The 23,178-nt window shown below is 53.6% G+C and overlaps 1 protein-coding gene across 9 annotated transcripts; it reads right to left on the reverse strand.

Moving 5' to 3' along the window:
- Positions 1-1,333: 1,333 nt before the first annotated feature.
- ERMARD (ER membrane associated RNA degradation) lies at positions 1,334-23,119 on the reverse strand. Of its 9 annotated transcripts, none has more exons than XM_059176452.1 (19): positions 22,785-22,895; positions 22,050-22,128; positions 21,605-21,803; positions 20,236-20,375; positions 18,924-19,025; positions 18,552-18,641; positions 16,392-16,489; positions 15,832-15,968; positions 14,681-14,795; positions 13,972-14,074; positions 11,076-11,105; positions 9,693-9,761; positions 8,945-9,118; positions 6,541-6,624; positions 4,841-4,905; positions 4,158-4,283; positions 3,574-3,792; positions 2,630-2,743; positions 1,334-1,522 (listed from the first exon to the last, which is right to left on the reverse strand). In XM_059176452.1, exons 3-19 carry the CDS (start codon positions 21,801-21,803, stop codon positions 1,339-1,341), a joined length of 2,049 nt encoding a protein of 682 aa, XP_059032435.1. In that variant the 5' UTR covers positions 22,050-22,128; positions 22,785-22,895; the 3' UTR covers positions 1,334-1,338. The 9 variants fall into 9 exon arrangements, 5 of the variants coding, with proteins under 5 accessions (XP_059032435.1, XP_059032434.1, XP_059032436.1 ...); XR_009354388.1 differs by lacking the exon at positions 22,050-22,128 and adding an exon at positions 3,019-3,205 and having other exon boundaries at positions 1,504-1,522; positions 3,582-3,792; positions 22,785-23,119; XR_009354387.1 differs by lacking the exon at positions 22,050-22,128 and adding an exon at positions 3,019-3,208 and having other exon boundaries at positions 1,504-1,522; positions 3,582-3,792; positions 22,785-23,119.
- Between the last annotated feature and the right edge of the window lie 59 nt (positions 23,120-23,178).

The following is a 23,178-nucleotide window of genomic DNA, read 5'->3' on the forward strand; positions in this document are numbered from 1 at the left end:
CAGAGGAACACGAGATGAGTGTAGCAACGGGATTTTTACCAGCAACATCTGCCCTCCAGATGCAGAAGTGAGACGCACTGGAGCTCCGGCCTCTCCTCCCACGCTGGGCGACGCCTCCGCACCGTCACTTCCCATCGCAGCTCCGACAGCAGGAGAGTGTAGAGTTTAGGCGGATCCCATAAATTTTCATTTAAACTAGAGTCTGTCTAAGAACAGTGTGACCCTTGCAAAAGAACATGCCCCAAGAGCAGAAGCTTGTAGATCTGGGGTCTACACCTGCAGCAGAGAAGGCTGCATCCCAGGGGCAGAAGCTCGCACACGGGGGATCTGGGGTCTACACCTGCAGCACAAGGCAGGGCAAAAGCTCGGTTCTCTCTGTCCTTACCTGGAGTTTAGTTTAAAAGGGGGTAGTGGGTGCCGAATTGGCAAAGGGATGGATGGAATGCTCCAGAATGTCTGCTGCCCCCCAGCACCACCCCTTGCCTTTGAGGTCTCTTCAGCACTGCTCTCCGACACCAGAGAATCCGGAGACACACAATGTAGACACTGTTCCTTGGGCTCGAACCTGCCTAGGAGGTCTGGACCTTGGAGAAGAGGCCACGATTCACAGTGTGCGGCCAAGTGCACATGCAGACCTGAGGTCAGGGACAGCCTCACAGTGGGTCCGAGAGCAACTGGCTTTGCTTCTGTCAGCAGAGACAGATGCTCCAGACAACAGTGTCCAGAGCCCTTGAGAACCACAGCCTTCAGCTCTCCAAGCAGGACGGGGCTAACTGCACCCACTCCCCTCACGCCAGCTCTCCCCGCTCCCTACCCAGACACGTGCCAGGGCTCCGGCGATCGCGGCCACACAGGGACGGGCAAACCTGCCGCCTGGTACCATGTCCACCCACCCCACCTCCTTCCCTAGCTCTGTCCCCTAGGATCTGGATCAGTCCACCTCACTCTCTCAGCTCCAACGATGAGGCTGGACTGGCCACACTCCTCCTCTGGGCCCCAGTGGGGGTCTCAGGAGTGGAGCCGACCCAGCCCGGCCAGAAGCACAGGGGACAGGGTCCTGGCTACGGGGACCGTTTTCAAGAATTTTCTGGGTGACACGTGGGTAAAAAGCTCCTCCTGGACACTGCGTTGTGGTGTGGGGACCAAAATGGTAGAGCCTCGGTTTCACACAAAGGCAGGAACAGCCATTCAGAAAGCTGCAGAAAAATGAAACTTGATCCCTGGTCAAACAGAGCCTGCCACTCACCCCCCTGTGGCTTTTCAATCTCCACGCTGGTAAAGCCCAATTTGGGCTCGGTTTTCAGACGCAGCCAAAAGCATCTCGACTTCTAAGTGTTTTCACAAGGCTCCTTTACTTGCAGATTTCTTGGCTAAGTGAATTAACATTTGTTTCTTCTCAGTAAAATTCCGAATCTTCAGTAGAGCTGCACGTGTAAGACTGATAGTTTCGCTCCACTTGTTCCTCTCCTGGCTGGTGTAAGCCACCAGCTTCTCCGTGTATTGCAAGATGGACTTCAAGAACCTGTTTTAATGGAAAAAAATTAATTTATTTTATTATAAAATGCAACAATGATTTAAATGCACTCTTTTCATTTCTTTCTGGAATTAAAACGGAAGTACTCTACTTAACTTTTGCCTGTAAATTCAAGACAAAGACGCACACGTGAAACGGATGTGAGACCAGAAGCCAGAGGAAGAGATGCTGACTCGCAGCAGCCCTGGAGACGCAGCCGGACCCGACAAGCACACGACGCACACACGGGGAGCGTGCAGGCCCTGTGCCCCCACGGGGGTGCCGTGCTCTGGCCCCAGGACTCCCACGCCTGCCCTCACGATGCCGGTGGCCTGCCTCGCGGGAGACCTTTCACGCGGACACAGCGTTCCTGAGGGGTGTGTCAGACGGTTCCTGGGCATTTCTCCGACAGGCGAGCACCAGGCCTGCTCCTACTTTCCATGTTCTCCCCCGTCTGTCAAGTAGGCTAGAACGTTCCCCAACCTCTACTTCTGCATGTTTTCAAGCTCGACATTAAAGGAGCAACAGAAAGGAAGTCCACAGATCCTTCCTCAGAGAGCGGTCCTCCGCTGCAGAGGAATTTGTATCTGGCAAGGTCTGCGTCACCTCGGGCGGTCACTGTGCGGAGCTTTGGGCATGCGGTGCTGGTGGCCAGGGCGCTGCTCCCACCGCGCGTGCCCGGACGGTCCACCTCAGACCACACCCCCCACGCACTCTCAACAGGGCCAAGGTGGGGGCGGGGGTCATCCGGGGCCAATGATCCGTAACACTCTGCAGGGCGGACGCCTGGTTCCCACATGGGTCCACGTCTCTTTGGGAACACGCCAGTCCTTTCACACTCGCTTTAGACACGAGAACAAACTGCAAGGCAGCAGCAGAGCCGGCCCGGGCAGTGGAGTGAGGAACTCGGAGCCTCCGCAAGCGTCCCATGTGCTGCTCTGCAATGAGCCTACACCGGCGCTCGTTTTAAAGGCTCACAAAGTTGCACCAAATCCACAGAGAAAAGCAGTCAAGAGCCAACCATGACATGGGTTTAAAAAAACCAAACAACCAGTAAGTGAAAATCCCTTCTATTTACTAAAACGGTTTCATTTCTTCTACGTGCAACACACTTACTTTAGATACTGTTGATATTCACAGGGATTTTTTCCACAAACCATGTGAATGTTGACCAGCTCCAGGGCAATCAGCAATAAAATCAAGTGAAGCACAGGGGACAGAAGCTTAACACTAAAAAAGAGGAAGAAAGTTAGAATCTGACAAACCTAAGTATTTTGCACGTTCACCAGTGTAAACTATTTCTCAAGGGAACTTAAATTTAGACTTCTCAAGAGAAGGCGGCTGCTGGCTGGTTTCCCCAAGGGGCCCCCCACCCCTAGGAGCGCCCACCAGCTGCCGCCCAGCTTCCCAGCAGCTGCTGCTCAGGGGCAGGAAGCCACCGGCCCCGCGTCCAGCGCTCCCCCTGGGTCTGGGTCTCTGCCTGCATCTCCCCTACAGTCTCGTACTTGGTCAAGGGCTCTCACAGGAAGAAACACACAAATGGTTCAAACGTGGAAACGTGTTCAGTGTGTCCAGGACACAAAGACATTCCAATCAAAGTAAGATACTATCTCGCTCATGAACCCGTGGAGATTTTGTTTTGAAATACACCACTTCGGGAAGGACGTAACATAACCGGCGGCGGCGTCGAACCTGCTGGTAGAGTGTGCCTTTCAGAAGCAGCCAAGCAAAACCCGTTAAAAGCTTCATAGACAGAGATGCCCACTTAACCCAGAGCTCTAGGAATTTGTCCAAAATGGTAACTGCTTAGGGATGGAGAACACCCTAACATACACACCAGGTAAGGAGACCGAACAGTCACACCCAAGGTAACCTGCTGTTGGCACGTCAGACCCCAGGGCTCACTCGGGCCAGCAGCACCCACACCCTCTTCCACTACAATCACAACAGGGTTTAGAACACCATCGGCTGCAGCGTCTTCCACAAATACGAGTCAGAGCCGCGTCCCGACAGAAGCCCAGCCCAGCGGGTGTCTCCAACCAGCGCAGCAAGCCACACACCTGCTGACCATGTGCAGGTAGGTCTGCCTCTGCCGTGAGCGCAGCCTCCTTTCCACCCACTGCTGGTGTCTCAGCTCCGCCGAGGCAGCGACCTGGCGGGACACGCAGGCGCAGCAGGCACTGATGCTTCGGAGCACAGTGACCACTTCCAGGACGGTTCTGGGACAGAACAGAGTCCGGATGCGGGTGCCGCAGAGTTCCTGGATTGCCTCAGGCCACCTGGGGATTAGAGTGTGTTCTCAGCGGGGGTTCAGCTCCCGAGCCTCCCGACGGTGAGCTTCTGGGAAGCAGCAGCCAGCTCCACACAATGCTCAGGCCTGAGGACGTCTCTCACACACACACACACACATTCACACGCATGCATGTGCGCTTCGCTGCAGGGGCCAGAGCGTGTAGGAGAGCATCATCGGGCTCTGACCTCCTGAGCATGGAGGCTGGGTTCCCCGGTCTGCGGCGGCGCGACCACAGCAGGGTCAAACGTTGCCGGCAGCTCACAAACATCACGACACCGCACACAGCAGAGCGTGGACCCCAGTGCGGCCGGTCAGCACTCTGACTGCTCTGGGTGATCCGCGGAGACTCACCTCCCAGCAGGGAGACCATCACAGCCGCTGACAAGGCCGGAGCGCTCGGGCAGATGGCAGAGCAGCTCTGGCAGGATTTCGGTGATGAAAGCCTCACAGGCATGAGTTTCGGAAGTAGCCACTGATCTGAAAAACAGATGAGACAGAGACAGGACGATGATGAGGCCGCCAATCAGTGCCCGGGTGCACTACTTAACGGTTCACTGAATCTGCAACTAGTTTTCCCAAAAAGAAAAAGAAAAAGCCACTGTCAGAGACGACGGTATATGTAAACAATTCAATACCCTAAAAGCAACATGTTGTTGACGAAAGATAAGCAACAAGCTGTCCAAGTTTTACTGCCACCACACGGACCTGCTACATCCTGATTCCAAAATCTCCATCCCCACTTCTCTCCCGACCCTCAGACACTGTGTCTGGTCACCCACTGAGTGTTCTGAGTGGGCCCCATCCTTCTCCCCACAATGCCGACCCCCGTTCCTATGTGCCTGGTCTCCCCCAAATGACCCACCACCCAGCGGGGCCCTCAGCAGGGACACTGCCCCTTCTGCGCCCCCTGCCCCGCCCGTGAGGCCTAGCAAGCCCCCTGTACTTGGTCTTCCCAGCGCACGGCCGAGACCCCAGGCCGAGGCTAGTGTCCACTGGGGACTGTGAGGTCTGCATGACCCCAGGACAGAACTCACCTGGAGGCCACTTCAGGCAAAGGCGGGAGAGGCCAAACTCGGATGCTCTCCTCACAGCTCAGCACCTAAGAGGAAAATGTCCTAGTGCTTTTAAAGATTCTACAGTAACCGCCTGAAAAATACACTTGTCAACTATTATGAACATAGCAATTCCTTTCTAGGAGATCTGTACTGGTAAAATTGTTACAGATCTTACATTTTCAACTGAGGAGGTGGGTCTCAGCTACTCAGTATAATCAGATAAGCGCAGAGCAGTGAAGCTAACGGGAGATTGGGAGGTAGTTAACATGCAGAGGAGTTATAAACCGTATCGGCCAACTCCCAACGCCCCCGTTGCTGAGAGAGGGGGCTGCAAGCCCTCCCAAAATGGGACGTGCTTTGGTGAGTGGCCTTCACCCAGACAACACAGTGGCAGTGAGGATGTGTGACTCCGGAGGTCAGGTCAGAAAGGGCAGCCCCTCTCCCTGGTTCTCCGGGAAGCCCGGCACCAACGTCTCGTCATCTCGGACGCAACACCAAACCAGGGCAGCCCGCGCCAAATTCTGGACTCGTGAAGGTATGAGCGACCTGAACGCAGACACCTACGCCTGTGGGTACCTGCAGCAGCCGCAGCCGCAGCAGCAAAAGGACCTCGAACAGACTGGGACACGGTGCTGCTGACGAAAAGAGCAGACACCATGGCATGGAGGAGGGCCGCAGGGGAGGGGACGGGCGGGAACACGCCCTATGGGCATGGAAGGGGCCTCGACCAGGGCCGTGGAAACGGCAGTCCAGGAGCAGGGGCGCTCGTGAGGCTTCAGAGCTGGCCGCGGAGGTCTACGGGCAAAGCCTGCCTTCCTGAAGCTTCTGGCTCTTGTGGGACGTTCTCCCTTCTTGTACGTCCCTTCCCTCCCCCTCCGGACGCTGCAGGTAGGGACGCTGCGTGTCTCTGGTGTCTGCAGCCTGATGCCTGCTGCTAAACCAGAACCCACGGGACACCGGTCCCCGCGGCGAATTCATCCGTCACGTAGCACCAGCAGAGTAAAACTCCTCTAGAACTCTCGGCACGTCACTGCTGACAGCCCCTGCTAACTGACGCTCTTCTCTTACGACATCATCGATGAGACTCCAGCGTCTCGGGCAATTCCTCCAGCTGCCGCTGCAAATCACTCCCTAAACCCTTCCGCTGGGTTCCACAGCCTGGTCTAGGGGCAGGCCCACGGATGGACGTCTGCGTCGGCAGCTACCGCGGCTGCGCTGCTCTTGTGAATGTGCCCCTCGCACATTCACATCCCACTACGAGGAAAATAAAGCACCAAGCTCGTTTCCATACTGGAACCTCCTGGCAGAAATGCTCAAAAGTCTGTGGCTTGCACCATCTAATTTACAAGGGCACACGCTCTGGTCGCATGTGGTGAAAGGAACACTGCCGTGCTTCGCCACTGGTACATGGGGTAGCAGTCCCAGCTAAGGCGAGAACCTGCCGCGCCGGCCGCCAGGACTCAAGTCCTCCATCACCAGACACGAGACTGCTGTTACTGCCTCTGCCGGATGTGGGCCCTGAGGCTCGGAGGGACAGAGCTGCGGGGCCAAGGCCACACTCCTGAGCAGCAGCCTCTGGTCGCAACCCTGAGGTCTGGCTTGGCAGGGTGCCTGGCCCCATGGGCATTTCTGCCGCAGGCGCCGTGCACAACCATCCCGATGGCCCGCGTGTGGCTCACCTGTTTTTTCAGCTGAGAAACTGGGTGGAAGTGAGCGCTGTAGCCATCCGCGAGAGCAGCCAGGGATCCGATCGCCGCTTCTTCCTGGTTCAAAAAACACAGACAAGGGTTACTGTGACTGTGGCCAGGCCCCCGGTTTCCTCCCGCGGGGTGCGAGTCACACGAAGGCCCCCGCCCAGGCTCCTTCAGCTCTGACAGAGCAGGACTCTCCACTGGAGCAGAGCTGACTCGGTGGTCACGTGGTCACAAACGAAGTTTTTCAAAGGAAGCCGATTCACGATAAACAAAGGTCACATCTCCTCTTTGTCCGCAATCAGGGACACTGGAAACACGTAAGAAGAAGACAGACTCCAAACAACCAACTAAAAATACACAGATGTCTCCCAAAAAAAGAGAATGGGAATTTAAAAATTACAAATCAGTACAACTAAAAGAGAGTCATACTGCTAAACATGCAAACGCCAGAAATGAGTAAAAATAACCCAATTCGCAGCTCATGTGACAATGCGGCCGGAAAAGCCAGGCAGGCTGAATTAAGAGCTACCAGGAACAGGAAAGTCAGTGAGCCGATGGCTGACTCACTCTGAACACCGTCCTTGACCGGTCACTTTCCTGCAGAGGCAGTAACGCCCCAGAATGCTCCGCAGCACGAAGCGAGTCACTGAGTATCCAGGCGCAAAGCTTTCGTTCGCTCAAAGACCCAAGCAAGGCAGGCGGCCCGAGCTCCACACGAGGCGGCCACCACTCACAGTCCTCACAAGAGGCCCCGTGGCCTGGCAGAGATGCGAGAGCAGGGGCGGGTGGAGGGAGGAGCGCGGAGGCCCTCCGGGGACCCGCTGGCGGCTCCGCTGACAAGCACACAAAGGGCCATCGAAGGGAGGGCAGCCTGGCCTGGCACACCGCACGCGAGTGCTGGGGAGAGTCTACGCCGGAGGGAGACCCACGATGCGGACAAGCGAAGAGAGGAGGATTCTGAGGACACGAGACACCACGTTTGGGAACAATGTTCGCTATTGTAAAAACCATCAGTTCCCCAAAATGAACCCATCAAGAGCCTACTCCTGTTTGTGGCTTGGTTAGTCTCGGACTTTGTGGGCACCGTAACTAGGCAGGTCTGCCTACAAGCTACTGGGGAGGATGCAGGGAAATTCTGAAAAAGAGGGATGGGGCAGTAATCCCCAGACGCCGCACCAGACGCCGCACCAGACGCCGCACTCTCACAAAGGTGAGGACGGACGCACGAGGAGACCGAGCCCACCGCACGCGCCAAGGAGACGTCCGTCTGCCAAACGCTCTCGGGCCAACCCGCAAGGCTTTTGTCAAAACAACAACAACAACAACAACAAACCAACAAAGAGATAAAAACAAGTAACGCAGATTCTCTCATTCCCAGATGAAATAAATTCCGGTTGGACCAAAAGATGTAAATGGAAGAAACCTTTGAAAGGTACCAGGGAAATGCACATTTAGGTCCACAATTTTGGAAACGGAGGGTCTTTTAAGAATGATTCCAAATGCCTAAGCCAAAATGAAAAGACCTCAAAACTTCAGGACAAGTAAGAAGCAACACGCACACGGGAGTGGCAAGCGCCGCTAACAAACCACAGAAACGCATAAAATGGAGCAAAAGACATTAATTGTTCACAAAAGAATCACACGCTTCCAACGAACAGTAAAAGCGAGTTTTGCTTCAGAACTGCACTTGTACAAATTCCCTCACACGTGCCCAGTGAACAAGGACGCCACCTCGAGACACTGTCATCGGCAGCGCCCCACCCGTCAGAACCCAGCCCGGCCACGGGGACCAGCTCCCGTCGCGAGGGTGCACCGCTAACGGCCGGCAGCCGGCAGAAACCGCGGAGCGCTCGGCCACTAACCGCTTTCTCTGGCCGCACCGTGCGCTCGTGGAAGGACGTGCGCCCGTCCGTGAACAGGGCTCGCCCTGCTGGCAGGCTCTCCTGAGCGCTGTCACTTTTCCTATCACGTTTTCTGTTTTGTCTGAAGCTCTCAACAATCTTTACAGTAAATGTGACGTGTGTCATTTGAAAACAAGATTAAAATATGAACGACCCCAAATTATTTGTTGCAAGATAATAAAAGAATCAGTTTACTGATCAATGCACATATTCCATCCGACCAATTTAACCATTATTTGTAAAATTTCCTCACATAGTGAGGTAACCCTGTCTCACACACCGCCTCTTCAGGTTGATCACACGGTTTACGCGCCGCGGCAAAAGCTCGCGTGTCATCAAATCAAGTCGCCACTGCGCTTCCGAAGGAGGCATGCTGCGGCTCAAATTTAAAGAAAAGTTGATTAAGGGTTAATTACATCTGGAAATACACTCTATCCTGTCCCAGCTGGGTAACAGCTCATCTAATGGTTCTCTCCCCCGTACGCTACCTTGAAGGCTGCCGACAGATCTTCATCAACAAATCTGAGTAAAAGGACCCCAGAAAATGCAAGCAACTGATTTGCCACTTCTTTTGGAAATTCAGATAAGTTGATTTCCCCATGGCTTAAACGGTCTCTTATACGAGGGCCCTCCTGATGGTTCAAGAAATCCCAAAGAAACTCCTTTCAGAATGCAAACAGAGAAAATATTTTGTTAGTTTGCTAACTGAGGGAAGAAAGAATGGGCCATGCTGGACATCTCTAGGGACAGCAGTGTCACAGAGCCGCGGAAACTGAGCTTCACACAGTCAATCACAGTCATAAAGGTGACATAGTGTGTTGGGCTCCCCGGGAACTGTCTCTCTACCTGTGGCCACAGCTCAGGGCGGGATCCCCCCTCCCCCCGGGGAACTGCATCTCTACCTGCGGCCGCTACTCGGGGAGGGAACCCCCGGGGAACTATGTCTCTGCCTGTGGCCACTGCTGGGGGCAGGACACCCCCCACCAAACTGTGTACTCTACTTGTAGCCGATGCTCAGGGTGGGAACCCCCCCACAAACTCCTGCCTGAACACAGCCCCTGCTTGTCCGCATCTGGCAGCCCTCTCTCGGACGTCTCACGCGGCGTGGAGACAGTATGGGGTGGTTCAGAAGCGCTCTCCGTGAGCACAGCCCAGGCCATGGTGGGCTTCATTCTGACGTGCTAATCACATCCGTAAGCTGAAGAGTATCCGGTGGGAAAAGGCCTAGTATTTTACCATCGCAGGCTCGCCAAGGAAAAGAGGAAGCTGATTGATTTTACCGTCGTTCAAGTCTTTTGCCAATATCTGAAACAGCAAAAATAAATACATTAATCAACGCACACCCGTATACCTACAGAATCTTCAGGGTCAGAAGATGCAGCCCCTGCTTACAACACGCCGCCGAAGCCCGAAGCAAAGGAGATAAGGGCTGTCTTAGAGTCACAGCAGCTACCTGTTCTCTTAACCGATATGATGACCGCAGGAATGCACGTGAACACACGTATCTTGTGTGTGTATACAGTGTTTGTGTTCACTCACACGTGTGTGTGATGACGGGTAGACACGTGAATGGATGAGTTATCTGCACAGACGTCTACTGAGAGCTCTATCTACGTGTATGGGGCTGGGGTGTGTATCAGTGTGTGTGTGCACATGTTGTGTGTACCCGCACCTACTTCTGTAGATTTGTCTGTATCTGTGCATGTGTTTCTGTATTATACATGTATGGGTTAACACAGATGCACACCTACACACACGTGTGTAGGTGTGCATGTGTGTTCGTGTGTATATGTATGTGTTCGTGTGTACTTATGTGTTTCTGCTTGTGTGTTCTCACACGTGAGTGTGTGTGTGTGTAGAAGCACACATCAGAATTACTTTACATGTCACTTCCTAACACACCACTTTGGAACCCAACCACCCAATCCAACCCTACAGACCCTAATTCTGTACAGATGTAACTACACTATTTCATTCAATCCTCACAGTATCAAACACATCATGTGTTAAATTATAGCAAATTATTTACCTAACGGGATGAAATCTACAGGTGAACACGTACATTGCTTAATCCCGCCGCCCCCCATTCCTAAGGGATCTAAGAGTTATCTTAACGGCAGAGGAACCGAAACACCTAACCCTCTCCATAGAGAGGCTCCCTTTGTCTCCTGGGGGAGGCTAGCTCTGCGGGCTGCAGAATTACTATCCAGGGTTACACACACACTAGCCTCTCTACTCTTCAGTGAAAAAAGACATTTTCAATGGCAGTTTTTACTATTCGTGAGTTCCAGCTTCAGAATCACACACCCAATTCACAGATTAAGTGCATCAGCTTACACTTACAACCGCAGTTCCTGTCCATTTCATGGGCAAAACAAGCATTAATCTTATTTCCAATGTAGCCTTCAAATAATCACAGCATTAGTATCTCCAGGCATTTTGCAATGTCGCTCTGTCCATACCTTCAGAAACTAGGTTAATCATACTGGATCTCAAAATTAGCCTGAAAACTACACTTAATTCCATAATAAAATGGATTTTTTTGCATATATGACTATCAATATTTCCTGTGTAGTAAAAAACAATGTTTTATTTCTAGAAACTCCGTAAGTTACTTACTTCATCAAAGGTGGTGTAAAGAGCCGTGGACTTCAGAAAAGGAAAGAAAACAAAACAAAATGTAAGTAGAGTTACCCAAAAGAGAAAACACAATTCTAGTAAAGGGACACAAATATGAAACCTTTTTTTGAAAATAAGTCTTGCCTGACAGCACTTTGGGAAGAACGTCCCTGGCACCGCAGCACGTCATCAGACGGGAAACCACGGGGAACGTGGCAGTGGGGCCCCGTTCAGATTCCCCTCCCGCACGTGTCAGCTCAGGCTCTTCCCATCACACAGCAGGACTCACACACACTCAAGTGCGTGCAAGTGAGAACAGCTGGACATGCTCTCCCACAAAGGGCCTGTCTTGCACACTTCGTCATGTAACGGTCCCATCTACAGACACAGGCTCGGAGCCGGCTGCCGCAACATCCATTCCTGGCTTCCGTGCTCCCCGGAGGTGAGACCTGGGGCACCACCCCCCACAGGTTTCTCTGCAAACGGGACATGAGCAGTGCCTGTCTCGACAGGCTGCTGGGGAATTCAGCAAGATCTTATATACACTGTGACGAAGCCAGCATTCTGTGGACGCCAGCTCTCAAAACAGTGTCTTGTTTATTAATGCTTACTAACATGATTTCAATTTAACGTTAAATTCCCGTCAACATCTGCTATGACATAAGATACTATGAGGTCTGTATCTTTAGCCCCCAAACCTCTACGGCTGACCCTGGAGCCTTCCCGAGCTCTGAACAGCCGAATGCCTACTAAATACTGAGCTTTTCACAGACCTCCATAAACTGCGTGCATTAACCTCTACCTTATTTTAAGGAATTGGTGGAAAAGCCCTATCTCTCACCCCTTCTACATAAGCTTCTTAAAGTCACACGGTCTCATTTATTTATTATGATTTTTAAAGACTTATTTATTTATTTGACAGAAATCACAATCAAGCAGAGAGAGAGGAGGAAGCAGACTCCCCGCTAAGCAGAGAGCCCGACGCGGGGCTCGATCCCAGCACCCTGGGATCACGACCTGAGCCGAAGGCAGAGGCTTTAACCCACTGAGCCACCCAGGCGCCCCTAAAGTCACACAGTCTTACACCTCCTCCGACCTTGCACTGACCTCGGAAAGCTCCCGCTGGAAGCGCTCAGGCTGGAAGCACCCACGGGCACAGCACTTCACAGCCTGGTTCACAGAGCATCTGCACATGCGTGTTGCCTTATAAAAGAACTGATAAAGGAACGGGTGCCACGTTCGTTCTGAACAAGAGCCTGGCCTACAGTCCAAGATACTCTGCGGTAAAACATCATGCCACTTACTTGTGTGGTCCACAAACACGCAAGTAACCAACTCTGTTTATGCCACCGTGAAGTCATCCCAAGCAGATGCAAGGGAAGCTGGGGCTGCCAGGGGCTCTCCTCTCTCCGTGGAGAGACAGACGCTGCACAACACTGCCTGTCTCTCCCCGGGGCCGACACGAAAGGCACCGGGCGAGGGCATCGGGCGACACAAATGTGAGAGCCGCACTCTCACGGGGCCTGCACAGAAACCCGCACGAACATGCACGAAGGCAGAGCAGAACTGCCCGGAGAGAAAAGCAGGACGCGGGGCAGAGAAGCGGCCGCACTGGAGTTGAGGCTCTGGGAGGTCATTCACGTGGCCTCCAGTAGTCAAGTGTGGACAGCGGGCAAAGCCTGCAGACAGACCTTCGGGAACCAGCGAGGGGCCTCAGTGATGCCAGAGGAATCCGAAAGGAGACAGACTAGAGGAAGGTGGAACCATGCGGGGTCCCCGGCATGCGCCTGCCCCCAACATGCGCGGAGCTTGCTGCAGGCGTTGGGGAGCTGCTGCGGTTTTAAGCAATGAGGCCCTAAGAGATGTAGGGATACTCGTCGCTGGCAGAGGAGCTGGGGGATGCCCAGCGCAGAGAGCGGGCAGGCGGGGCTGGACACCAAGTGGATGACGGGGACGCAGCACCCGGGGGTGCAGGTGGCTGGAGCCCAGCGCCCGAGTGGACGAGGGTAATTAGGAACTCTGGAGAACAAATTTGTGGGAGGAAAAGTGAGATTTTTAGAAATAAAGTAGTTTGAGACCTGGGGAAAACTCCTGAAGATGTCTGAGAATGTCCAGCAAGCGAGGACCTAACTCGGGAGCTGGAGGAGCGGAGTCAGAGGCGACGACGGCCAGGGCGGCAGCGGCCTTCCACGCTCCGATCGGCTGTCCCGCCGCCACTCTGGCGCCTCCACGGCTCTGCGTGCGGCAGGCCTTCATTTCATTAGGTTCAAACTATTTTCCAGTCCCTGTCCCCACGGAAGTGAGGTGGCTAAGATGTGGGAGGGAGTGCGATCTCCCAGCGGCAGATCCGGGGAGCACAGGGCCGAGAACGGAATTCTGAGGGACGCCGCTGGACAGAGGCGGAAAGAGGAAGCTAACCAAGCCCGAGTAACAAGAGTTCCAGGGAGGGCGGCCACTGCTGCTCACCCCGACCACACGCCCCCCAGCTCTGCCCATCGGGAGCCTGTAGGAAACCGGGCACACGGCTGCCCAGAGGCTCCGCCTAGACTCCCTGGCAGTTCTGGCCCAGAGCAAGGGGTGTCCTTCAACAGGGCCACCTCCTGGGGCTCCCAGGCTACGTGACAGTAACAGCTACAGACAGGAAACACGTGGTTTCTATTTGTATGACGAGTTTGAGATACTTGGAAATATAGGACCATCAGAAACAATCATAAATACTTATGTCATATAAAACCATAACAGGAAGCCATAAAAAATGACACGTAAGTCTTCCAAAGAAAATTCTTGGCTATAAAATTCATTAAAGAGTAAACAAACTAAGGTATTAAAAACTTTTAATGCAGCAGAGAAAACTCAGTACAGCGACACCCACCATCAACCCCTACGGCATGTGTACCTCAGCGGTCAGAAGTCTTCTCGGACACTGGTTAACGGTGGCAAAAACGCTCCTAAGTCCCGCCTCCAGCTGCGTCAGTAGCAACATGGCACAGTCCGCAAACCTGTGAAAAAGAAGGAAAATGGGCAAACCGCAAGCTTCCAGAGTAAACACCGGCACCAACCCCAAGCAGCGTCCTCTGATCCAGACGTTACCAATGTGCGACCGGGGCCAGGGGGGCCAACACAAGAGCGTGGAATCACCATCTCCTTAAACCGTGAGTTTAAATCTATTTTCCACTGTTCTGGCGTGAAAGGAAACATGCCAAGAATCTCTAGAATAAGATGTCATCAGAGATCTGCCCTGTTCTTCCCACTGCTTGTAAGAAACACTCGAATTCCAGCATTTGGGGGGGTTTCCAAGGTACAAATCAACGTCCAGACAGCGGAACCCGAAGGGAGGCAAAGTCTGTGGACCTCACGACGTCCACAGGCATCTACTTTGCTCCCCAGGAGACAGAGTAGAACCTTCCTCCTCCTCAGTGCAGGAATCTGTAACACGGGACGCACGGTTCTCTCATAGTAACAACTCGACTGACCTCGAAAAGTTGATTCCAAACCATGATTATCAGTATGGACCGCACCAAAAGGTGGACATGCAGGGCCTTAGTCAACGCTGTGAAGGTATTTAAGCTCGGCCCTCCCGGAGAGGGACGAGCCTCGTCACTTACCTGTGTGACCGGAAGCCGAGTAACGCAGCTTCCCAGTACGGCATCATGACCTTCCGTATGAAAGCCGAGTTCCTCATCACGTCTTCTAACAGGCCAAGTACCGCGGGAGTAACGTCTGTGAAGTAACCATCACCCTCACCCACTGAAGCATGACGTGAGAAGGCGCAGGCCGGGGTGCCCAGAGTCTTAGGTGAGCCTGGCTCCCCGGGGGGGCAGAGGGACGTGCACCACCGCCTCTTTAGTGACTCCGGCCACAGCTGTGAGGAGGACGTCAGGGCGGACCAGCTGGCCACGCTGGCCAAGGAAAGACACGTCTCCAGAAGACAGAGGAACAAGACCCAACCCTGAGGTGAACTGCGGGCTCTGCCTGACGATGGCACGTCCGTGCGCGTTCCTCCCACACAACTGGGCCCTGCGGTAGGACACTGGTTAGGACATTGGGGGGGTATACGGAAACCTCGGCACCTCCTGATCCATTTCGTTCCAAACAGAAAACTGCTCTAAAAAGTAAAGTCTTAAAAAGAATACGTTACTGGCACTCACCAGACTACCCAAGGGTCCGAGGCACAAACGGGCATAGCCTGCTGGGACTCCAGCGATCTGGGCTGTCCCCACCATGACTCACAGCAGACATACAGCTCCTACAGCTGCGCTGCCCGCTGGGAGAGGAAGAGGCTCGGACAGGCTGTGTCCCCGCCCCCGCTGATGTGGCAGACGGCTCTGTCCCCCGCCCCCGCTGATGTGGCAGACGGTCTGTCACAGAAAGTAACGAAGAGGACAGAGGAGACACCGAGGCTGCCGGCATTTCTGGCATCATGATTGCGCACGTAAAAGTAGGAGAGCTCAAAGGAGAAGGGAATGTACATTACCAAACGGTCCTAAGCCGTCTGGACGTCCGCACGCCTGCAGGACGGACCACGTCTAACACGGCTAGTGGATTCATGCAGCCACGACTCACAGACTCCCCAGCACAACCCAGGGCCGCGGCGGGAAGAGGTGAGGTTTTACGTAACGAAGTTTAAGCAGCTTCAAAACTTCACAATCTCCAGCCTCTGGAGAGCACGGAGTCTATCTAAAAGGTTCAAGTCCCCGCGCTGCTTCCTGACTTTACCCCTCTTGCTTCAAGGGAAACTGTGAGGTGCAGCACTTGCCGGGGAAAACAGCCGCCTCCTCCAGGTTTGCGAGAGCTACGGAAGGTCGGTGTGCCAGCACAAGTTTCGTTTGCTCCAAGTACGTCTTCAGCAGCTGGCCCAGCCCCGCCGTCAAGAGCACCATCATTGAACAGTACCTAGAGCAGAACACCACAGGATCCGTTAGAAAAACAGACAGTCCTGCACACAAAGAGATTGGCTTTAAAACTAAGAAAGTACACCACCATTCCATGGCAGGAACCTCCCCCGGCTGTGGGAATTCAGCTACGCGAGGGCTGGGAGGCTCACGAGCACAGTTCTCGGGGTCGCCCGCTCCCCAGCAGGCGGTGGCTCTTGTCACCTCCACGAGGCTTGGCCTACAGCTGCCTCTGGGCTGCGATTCAGTGGGGTCCCGACCCTGTCACACACCAGGTGTCCACTGGCCTCAGTCTATTCTCACCAAGTTTCTGCATCAAAACTCTCATCTTTCCCAAAACACACCTTTCCCTGATGTAAGATTCAAGATAAAACAAACTCAAGTATCTCAAAGAAGAGAGAAAATTATTTTTGTAGCAACGTACTTTGGGGGGATCTCATGAGGGGAGGCAAATCCATGCCACAGGACGTTCCGCAAGTTGAGTCCAGACGGGGATCCGACGAAGACCTTCAGCACGTCCATCTGAGCAGGTTAAGAAGAGGTTACCGGAGAGTTCAAAGTCACCGGAACAAGCCGACGAGCAGTGGAGAACGTCTGCTTCGGTCTTCTCCGCAGACCCAACGCTCCGGCTGGCGTACGGCAGCAGCGGTAACAGGAACAGCATTCCAACATTCACTGGGCGCTTAACACGCCAAACACATTCTGTGTACTTACTACTCCTTCCTCCTCAGAGGAAGGGCACTCCTACGAGGAGGGCACTACCTCTCCTCCCGCTGTGCAGACGAGGAATGCAGGCACGGAGAGCTAAAAGCGAAGTCTTGGGGGCCACGAGCCATGGAGGGAACAAGGTCCGTCCCAGGCCAGGCTGCTCTCATCCTGCACCTCCCGTGTGCCTACTACGAGGTAAAACAGATCACAAAGAACGGAATAGAGAATCCACAGACGCCAGGCCCTGAGGAGCGCCTGGCCCACGGATGCTCCCAGCCCAGGCCTCCCCTACTTGGCTGTTGGCTGGAGGCTCAGCAGTCACCCGCTCCTGTCCCTTCAGTTACAAAGACGCCAATGATGGGGATCCTGGCTACTGGACGGCAAGGTTCAGGCACTTGCCCGGGCTCACTCTCCGTCTGCAGCACCACCCTTTGGAACAGATTCGGGGAAGATGGAGGATACGCAGAGACTAAGAGAGCTCAAAACCAAGTCACACGGTAAGGAAGAGGGAGGCCCGAGAAGATGCGGGGAAGGAGCGAAAGCTGTCTGCGGACGCCCGACGGACGCCTGCCGCTTGAGCGGAGGACACCGATGCAGAAATCCTGAATTTCTCTCAAGGGGCCAAGCCAGAGCAGAAGCTACAAAGAGGCGTTCCAAGTCAGCAACAGAACCCTTGGCAACCATCCCTCCCTCCAAGCAACTCCAGAAACTCTTCCCGCTCACATCAACTTTTAATACTTGACCAGTAAAGCCTACTACTAGTAATCATAATAATACCCTCTTAGCTAAGGGCGCCTGGGCGGCTCAGTGGGTTAAAGCCTCTGCCTTCAGCTCAGGTCATGATCCCAGGGTCCTAGGACCGAGCCCCGCATCGGGCTCTCTGCTCAGCGGGGAGTCTGCTTCTCTCTCTCTCTGCCTGCCTCTCTGCCTACTGTGCTCTCTCTGTCTGTCAAATAAATAGATAAAATCTTTTTTTAAAAGTTATTTTTAAGTACTTTTTTAGCTATATTTATTTTAATTTCATTTACCACCTGCACAATGAGAAACGCACAAGCCAGCGAATGAGTGGAAGGATCTGGGGCTGCGAGTGGCTACAGGTCGGCGAGAGGCTAACGGCATCCAGGCAGGCAACAAACAGGTCAGAACATCCGGCCATGTGCCAGAGGTCAGTGCACTACAGGAATCTTGTACTTGATCCTCGCTCTGTATTCGCCCCGAAACACCGGCTCTCTAAGCTGACTAGGAACCACTGTAAAGTGGGAGGGCTTTACTGAACACAAATTTCTTATCCAAAAAAGAGTCTAACTGGGAACACGTTACAGCAGCGTTTCAAGAGTCACTCTGGCTCAAAGGCTGGGCTGGGCTGGCGTTCTCCCGCACCGGGACCCAAAGCTTAGTCATCAAACAGCCTCGGCCATGTGGCCTGAGGAAGATTCTGACAAAGTATACAGCTCTGCACGTTTTTAAATTGACATCTAGTATTTTTTCACTTTAAGTATGAACAGTCGCGAAATTCCTGCAGGTTAAAAAAAAATGGATACTTTAGAGTAAAACTTTAGTATCACTCCCTAAATGATTAAAATTTTATCCTGAAATGTTATTATGACAATAATTAACATATAATTAATGAAAGCAACAGAGCCCAAATTGCTCCCGCAGCTGACCCCGCGGCCACACTAAGACTCAGGAAAAGAGACACGGGTCTTGTGGCGGGAAAGTGGTGATTCTGAAAGGGCCCATGGGAAGGGAGAATGCTCTCGAGTCACAGCTCTCACGACGCGTTCCCGCAGGCATCAGTTTCTGAGAAACACAAGTCGAGCTACCACGAGTGGCTCTGTGCTGCGTCTACTCCATCAGGTTCAGGCAAACAACTCACCACAGGCCGCCCGAAGACCTCAGCAAGCTCCTCAGATGCAAGCAGGTCTCGCAGAAGGAAGGGGCAGTCCTTCCCGAGCAGGACGAGCACCTGCGGGCCAGACAGGAGCGGGTCCGAGCTGCGCAGTGAGGGGCCCCACAATGCACAGAGAAACGCATGCATGAAGCCACTGTTTGTACAAATGAGCGAGAAAAGCACCAAAGACACCGATGTTTTGATTTCATAATCATTCAAAAAGAAAAATACTAAACACCTGTGCCAAATGATTACATTTCACAGGAAAACAGTAATTAAAATCAAGAAATCTGAGGACAGCTGTAAAAGCTTTATGTTTGTTCGCATACTTGAGTGGAAGAAAGTTCTCACACTTACATCTCCCAAAGCCCGTTCGAGACACGCCGTCAGTTTCATTAAGCCGAGAGAGATGGCGGGACCGTGGAGGCTTTCCAAAGCAGCAAATATTTCAGGAAATAACTGTGTAGAGTAAGACATATGTCAGAATCTGTGATCGGCAGGAAACGTTCCTCAAGCAATACCATCTACGAAATTCAAACTTCTAAAGGTTTTGACTGGTACGTTTTCATGACCTTTTTGGTTCAGGTAAACACTTCTACACACATACACAGCTGACCCCTGAACACAGCTGTGGATGCCACAGGTCAGCTTACATGTCAATTTTTTCCCACAAACACAGTGCGGTACTGTAAGTGTATTTTTCTCTTCCTCGTGATTTTCTTAGTCGCTTCTCTCGAGCTGACCTCACTGTACAAGCCCCGTAATGACGCACAGAACATACAGAATGCGTGTGGACCACCCACCTGCATCATCAGTAAGGCCTGTGGTCAGGGAGGCTACGAACAGTTCGGTTCCGAGGGAGTCCTCTAAGTTACGTGCAGATCTGCCACTGCACGAGGGCTGGGCACCCTAGCCCTGCATTGTTCAAGACTCAACTGTAACAATACTTAAGAGAATCAAAAACTGCTTAATAGCTAAGGAGTTCTGAACTTTTTTTCTCCTTCATTTAAATGTTCACCGAAAGCAGTAAATCTGGCATGACTACAAATTGGAAAGTCAGCTGTTTTGATCTAAATCTTATTTCCCATTTTGATTAGGTCTAAGCCAATAAACAGAGGCAGCTCAGCCTGCTGGGTGAGAGCCGTTACAAGGGGGAGAAGCAACGCCCGCTCCAGCTGCCTCAGGAAACCCACAGTACCGGAGAGGAAGACCACGCGGAGTCGCCGTGCTGCTGTGTTCCAAGTGCAATGCCTGGACCTGAACAAGGTCTGGGCTTGGGCCCACACTCACCTCCTCCCTTCGATTCCCTCCACAAACCAGCTGGCTTCCCTGTCCACTGTCTAAAGAATGCCTTACTGTCTGTCCGTGAGGTCTCTGCTCTTTTCCTGGAGCGGTCCATGATCGTGTGTCCCAGGACCAACACCCGCATACCAGCTACTCCCCACCCCCCATACGGATAACGCATCCCAAACCTTCCTTTGTTCCAAGCATGTTTCTTAGCTTGGATGTGGGCTACTGCGTAATAGTCCAAGTTTCCCTCAAAACCCTCCAGCCTTTTCACGGGTGGTGGGCTTAGCGGATGGAGGAGAGGAAAGATGAGCAGATAACCAGGGCCTCTAGGCAAACTCTGCAAAGTCTTGTACTTCTAAAGGTTGTTCACAAGCCAAACCTCTGGAAAAGCTGTCCACTGCAGCCACGGCACGTATCGAATCTCAAATTGTCCCTTGGTCAGAGATAACAAATGTGAGTGGACGGCCTCACACACAGGGCCCAACAGCCGCACGCTGCCCCGGTAATCCAGACTCTGGGCTGCAGGGGTAAGAAAACCAGCGTTAGTGCCACAGCCCCACCACAGCTCCGTGTTAGGTGACGAAAGTGCCTAGAGCATCAGAGAACACGTACATCAATCAGAAGTTTCCATGAAATCGACCAACCGGTTTCTAGTTGAGCCTATAATAAAGCTACCCCGATATTGTGGGAATAAGTTACATAGCACTCATCTGATAATAAAACAAAATTACACTATTAGTGGGGTTTGAAAATACAAAAAGGTTAATCAAGAGAAAATATTTTCTTTACTTTACTCGTATGTAAGTTTATACAAAACCAGGTTTATACTGTATGATCTTTGAACCTGATTTTTTTACTTGACGTTATTAGACCACGAGATTTCCAATGACGTTATTTTAGAACATACGAATTTTTTGTCCTAATTTTTTGGTAAATTTGAAACAACATTCACACGGTTCACACCCAAAAAGTATAAGCAGGTGAAGGTCTCCCTTCTGGCCACCCAGTTCTCCTTCCAATAGCAACGACAGTTATTAATTTCTGGGGTACATTTAGAAATATTCATACACACACAAGCAAAAACAATTCTAAGCCCCCCCCATTTTCTCACTAAGCCACATGGTTCAGAGAGGCGGGCTTCTCAATCCTCGTGCCCCGCGTAACGCTCTCTTGTGTGCCTCCGTCAGAGTAACACTGTACGTGTGGCTGTTTCCAGTGTCTGGGTTTTGTTGGTTCGTTTTTTGTTTTTCCAATTTTTGCTTATAGTCAGCACCGAGAGCAGACTCTTTTATACCTGCAGGTGGGCCTGTCTTACAAATTCCTGGGATGAAATTGCTGGGCCCGGGAATGTGCGCTTGAAATTTTTCTATGATTAAATTTCCCAACCCACTTTCCTGCTCTAAAGAATGAACAATAAAGCCTGGAACCTTTGAGACAGCGTGTAACACCCTGCTGGTCCCTTCCCATGCAGAATTCCCCGCACGCCTTCTGCCTTCTCTCCTCCATCTGACTGTTGGCCTGGAGTGAGGCTGTGCCGCCCACGCCCGCGGCCGCCTCCTCACACAGGGCATCCTTTGCTCGGCACTCCCACCTCTCTCCTGCGCTCCTCTGGCCTCACTGCCTCCCGTGCCACCTGACCCTCTCCTGTTCTGAGCTACGTCTGTATTATAAAAAGTTCTAACTAAGAGAAAGAATGGACAGAAAGGAGAGTTTTAGCGTGAAGACGTATTAAACGGACCCGCACTGACCTGTGCTTGGGGAGCCGAGAGCACACAGACCTGATCGTGTATACGCCACACGGGCTGTGATGGTCGGCCAGCACACGTGCCCCCTCTGCGTCACAATGCAATCGATGTCCCAAGTTTCTCTGACTTCAAACCCCAGTTTACAGATCATATCGTAGACTGGGGGAGAGAGACAAGTGGCCATGGGATCCTCTATCAGCATCTGAAATAGGAAACGTAGAAGACACTCTTAAAAAGAAGTAACAACAGACTAATATCGATTATATATTCGAGGAACAAGACAATCCCATTCTATCTGCAGCACGGGACGGACTCCGGCATAGCGACTGCTAACACACTTCCGGCTCTCGGGAGCTGTGTGATTAAAACGCTACGATTACATGTTAACTAAAGACAGTTTACATAAATTTTTCAAATAAATACTGAAGATGTGAAATTTTAATACTACCTGTGAAGGCCCGAGTTTACAGAAGCCGACCTTACAGGTAGTGCTCTGCTCCTCCCAGCGTTCCTACGCCGTCCCCAAGCTATCAAAATGAGCAATATTTTAAAATGGGGAACGGAAAAGCAGAAAATCAAGCACAATGAGCAAAAAGGTAAGTTAGAGGCTCCGGGTCCTCGTGTGGTACGAGCAGCAGCAAACCGCGCTTTTACGGCGATCCCCGAATCCTAATTATCCCCGCGTGACACGGACGGCATCTTATAACCGCAACCGGGTCACGCTCCGGGATCAAGTCCACACGGGGTCTGCACCGGGTGGGCCACGTCCGCGCCCCACCCGGAGGGACAAGCCGCGGCAGCTCCCGGTCTGGAAGCCGGTCACCTCGAGCTCCTCGCCCGCCCCGGCATCCCCGTCTCCAGAAGCCGCACCTGCCGGTGTCCGCAGCCCCCGCCGCCGACCGCCGTCCCGCAGCCCCGGCGACACGCGCGGACCCTCCGGCGCTGAGGCCGTCCAGGAACCACGGACAGCGCAGGACCCGCCCCCGCCGCCGCCCGTCCGCCGCCCGCCTGGCCCTTGGGGCGCGTCGGAGGCCGCGGCCGGCCGCTCGCGGCGGCTCCCCGGGGGCCTCTCGGAGCCCGGCTTCCCCACGATCCCGCCGCCGCGACCCGCCCGACCCACGCGGCTCCGCAGCCCGAGGGGCCCCGCGCGCCGGTCCCGGAGCGACCCGGGCCGGACACTCACCCCCGCAAGAGCCGCCCCGCGACCTGCACCCAGGCGGGGGTCACGCGGGACGGACCCCGACACGGCGCGGCCCCGGGACGCAGGCAGCGGCCGCCGCGGAGCGACGCTCATCCCCCCCGGGCGGCAGCGAACGCGCTTCGCCGGGTCCCCGCGGCCTTCAGCTCCCGGAGAAACGCCATCCCGTCGCCTCCCACGGGGCGCGTCCCGCGGGTCAGGGTCGGGCGCCCGGCCGCGCAGGCGCAGACTCGCCGGAGGCGCAGAGCCCGCGGGGCCGCCGCGCGCGCCCCACCGCGCCTCCCGGGCCGCTCCGCCCCCGTCCCTTCCGATTCCGGGCGGCGGGCGCGGCCGGATGACGCGCGCTTCGCCCCGCCCCTCCCTCCCAGCCGCCCTTTCG

The sequence above is a fragment of the Mustela lutreola genome, chromosome 6, assembly GCF_030435805.1.
Source record: "Mustela lutreola isolate mMusLut2 chromosome 6, mMusLut2.pri, whole genome shotgun sequence".
In the NCBI taxonomy this organism is placed as follows: domain Eukaryota; kingdom Metazoa; phylum Chordata; class Mammalia; order Carnivora; family Mustelidae; genus Mustela; species Mustela lutreola.

Excerpts from the sequence above, each read along its gene's own strand:
- ERMARD (XM_059176451.1), bottom strand. The coding sequence starts at position 22,895 with ATGAGCGTCGCTCCGCGGCGGCCGCTGCCTGCGTCCCGGGGCCGCGCC. Across the intron at positions 18,642-18,923 it reads TCGAACGGGCTTTGGGAGAT|GTGCTCGTCCTGCTCGGGAA; the intron begins GTAAGTGTGAGA and ends TCTGGCCCGCAG. Across the intron at positions 14,796-15,831 it reads GGAGGCGGCTGTTTTCCCCG|ACGTTACTCCCGCGGTACTT; the intron begins GCAAGTGCTGCA and ends GTTACTTCACAG.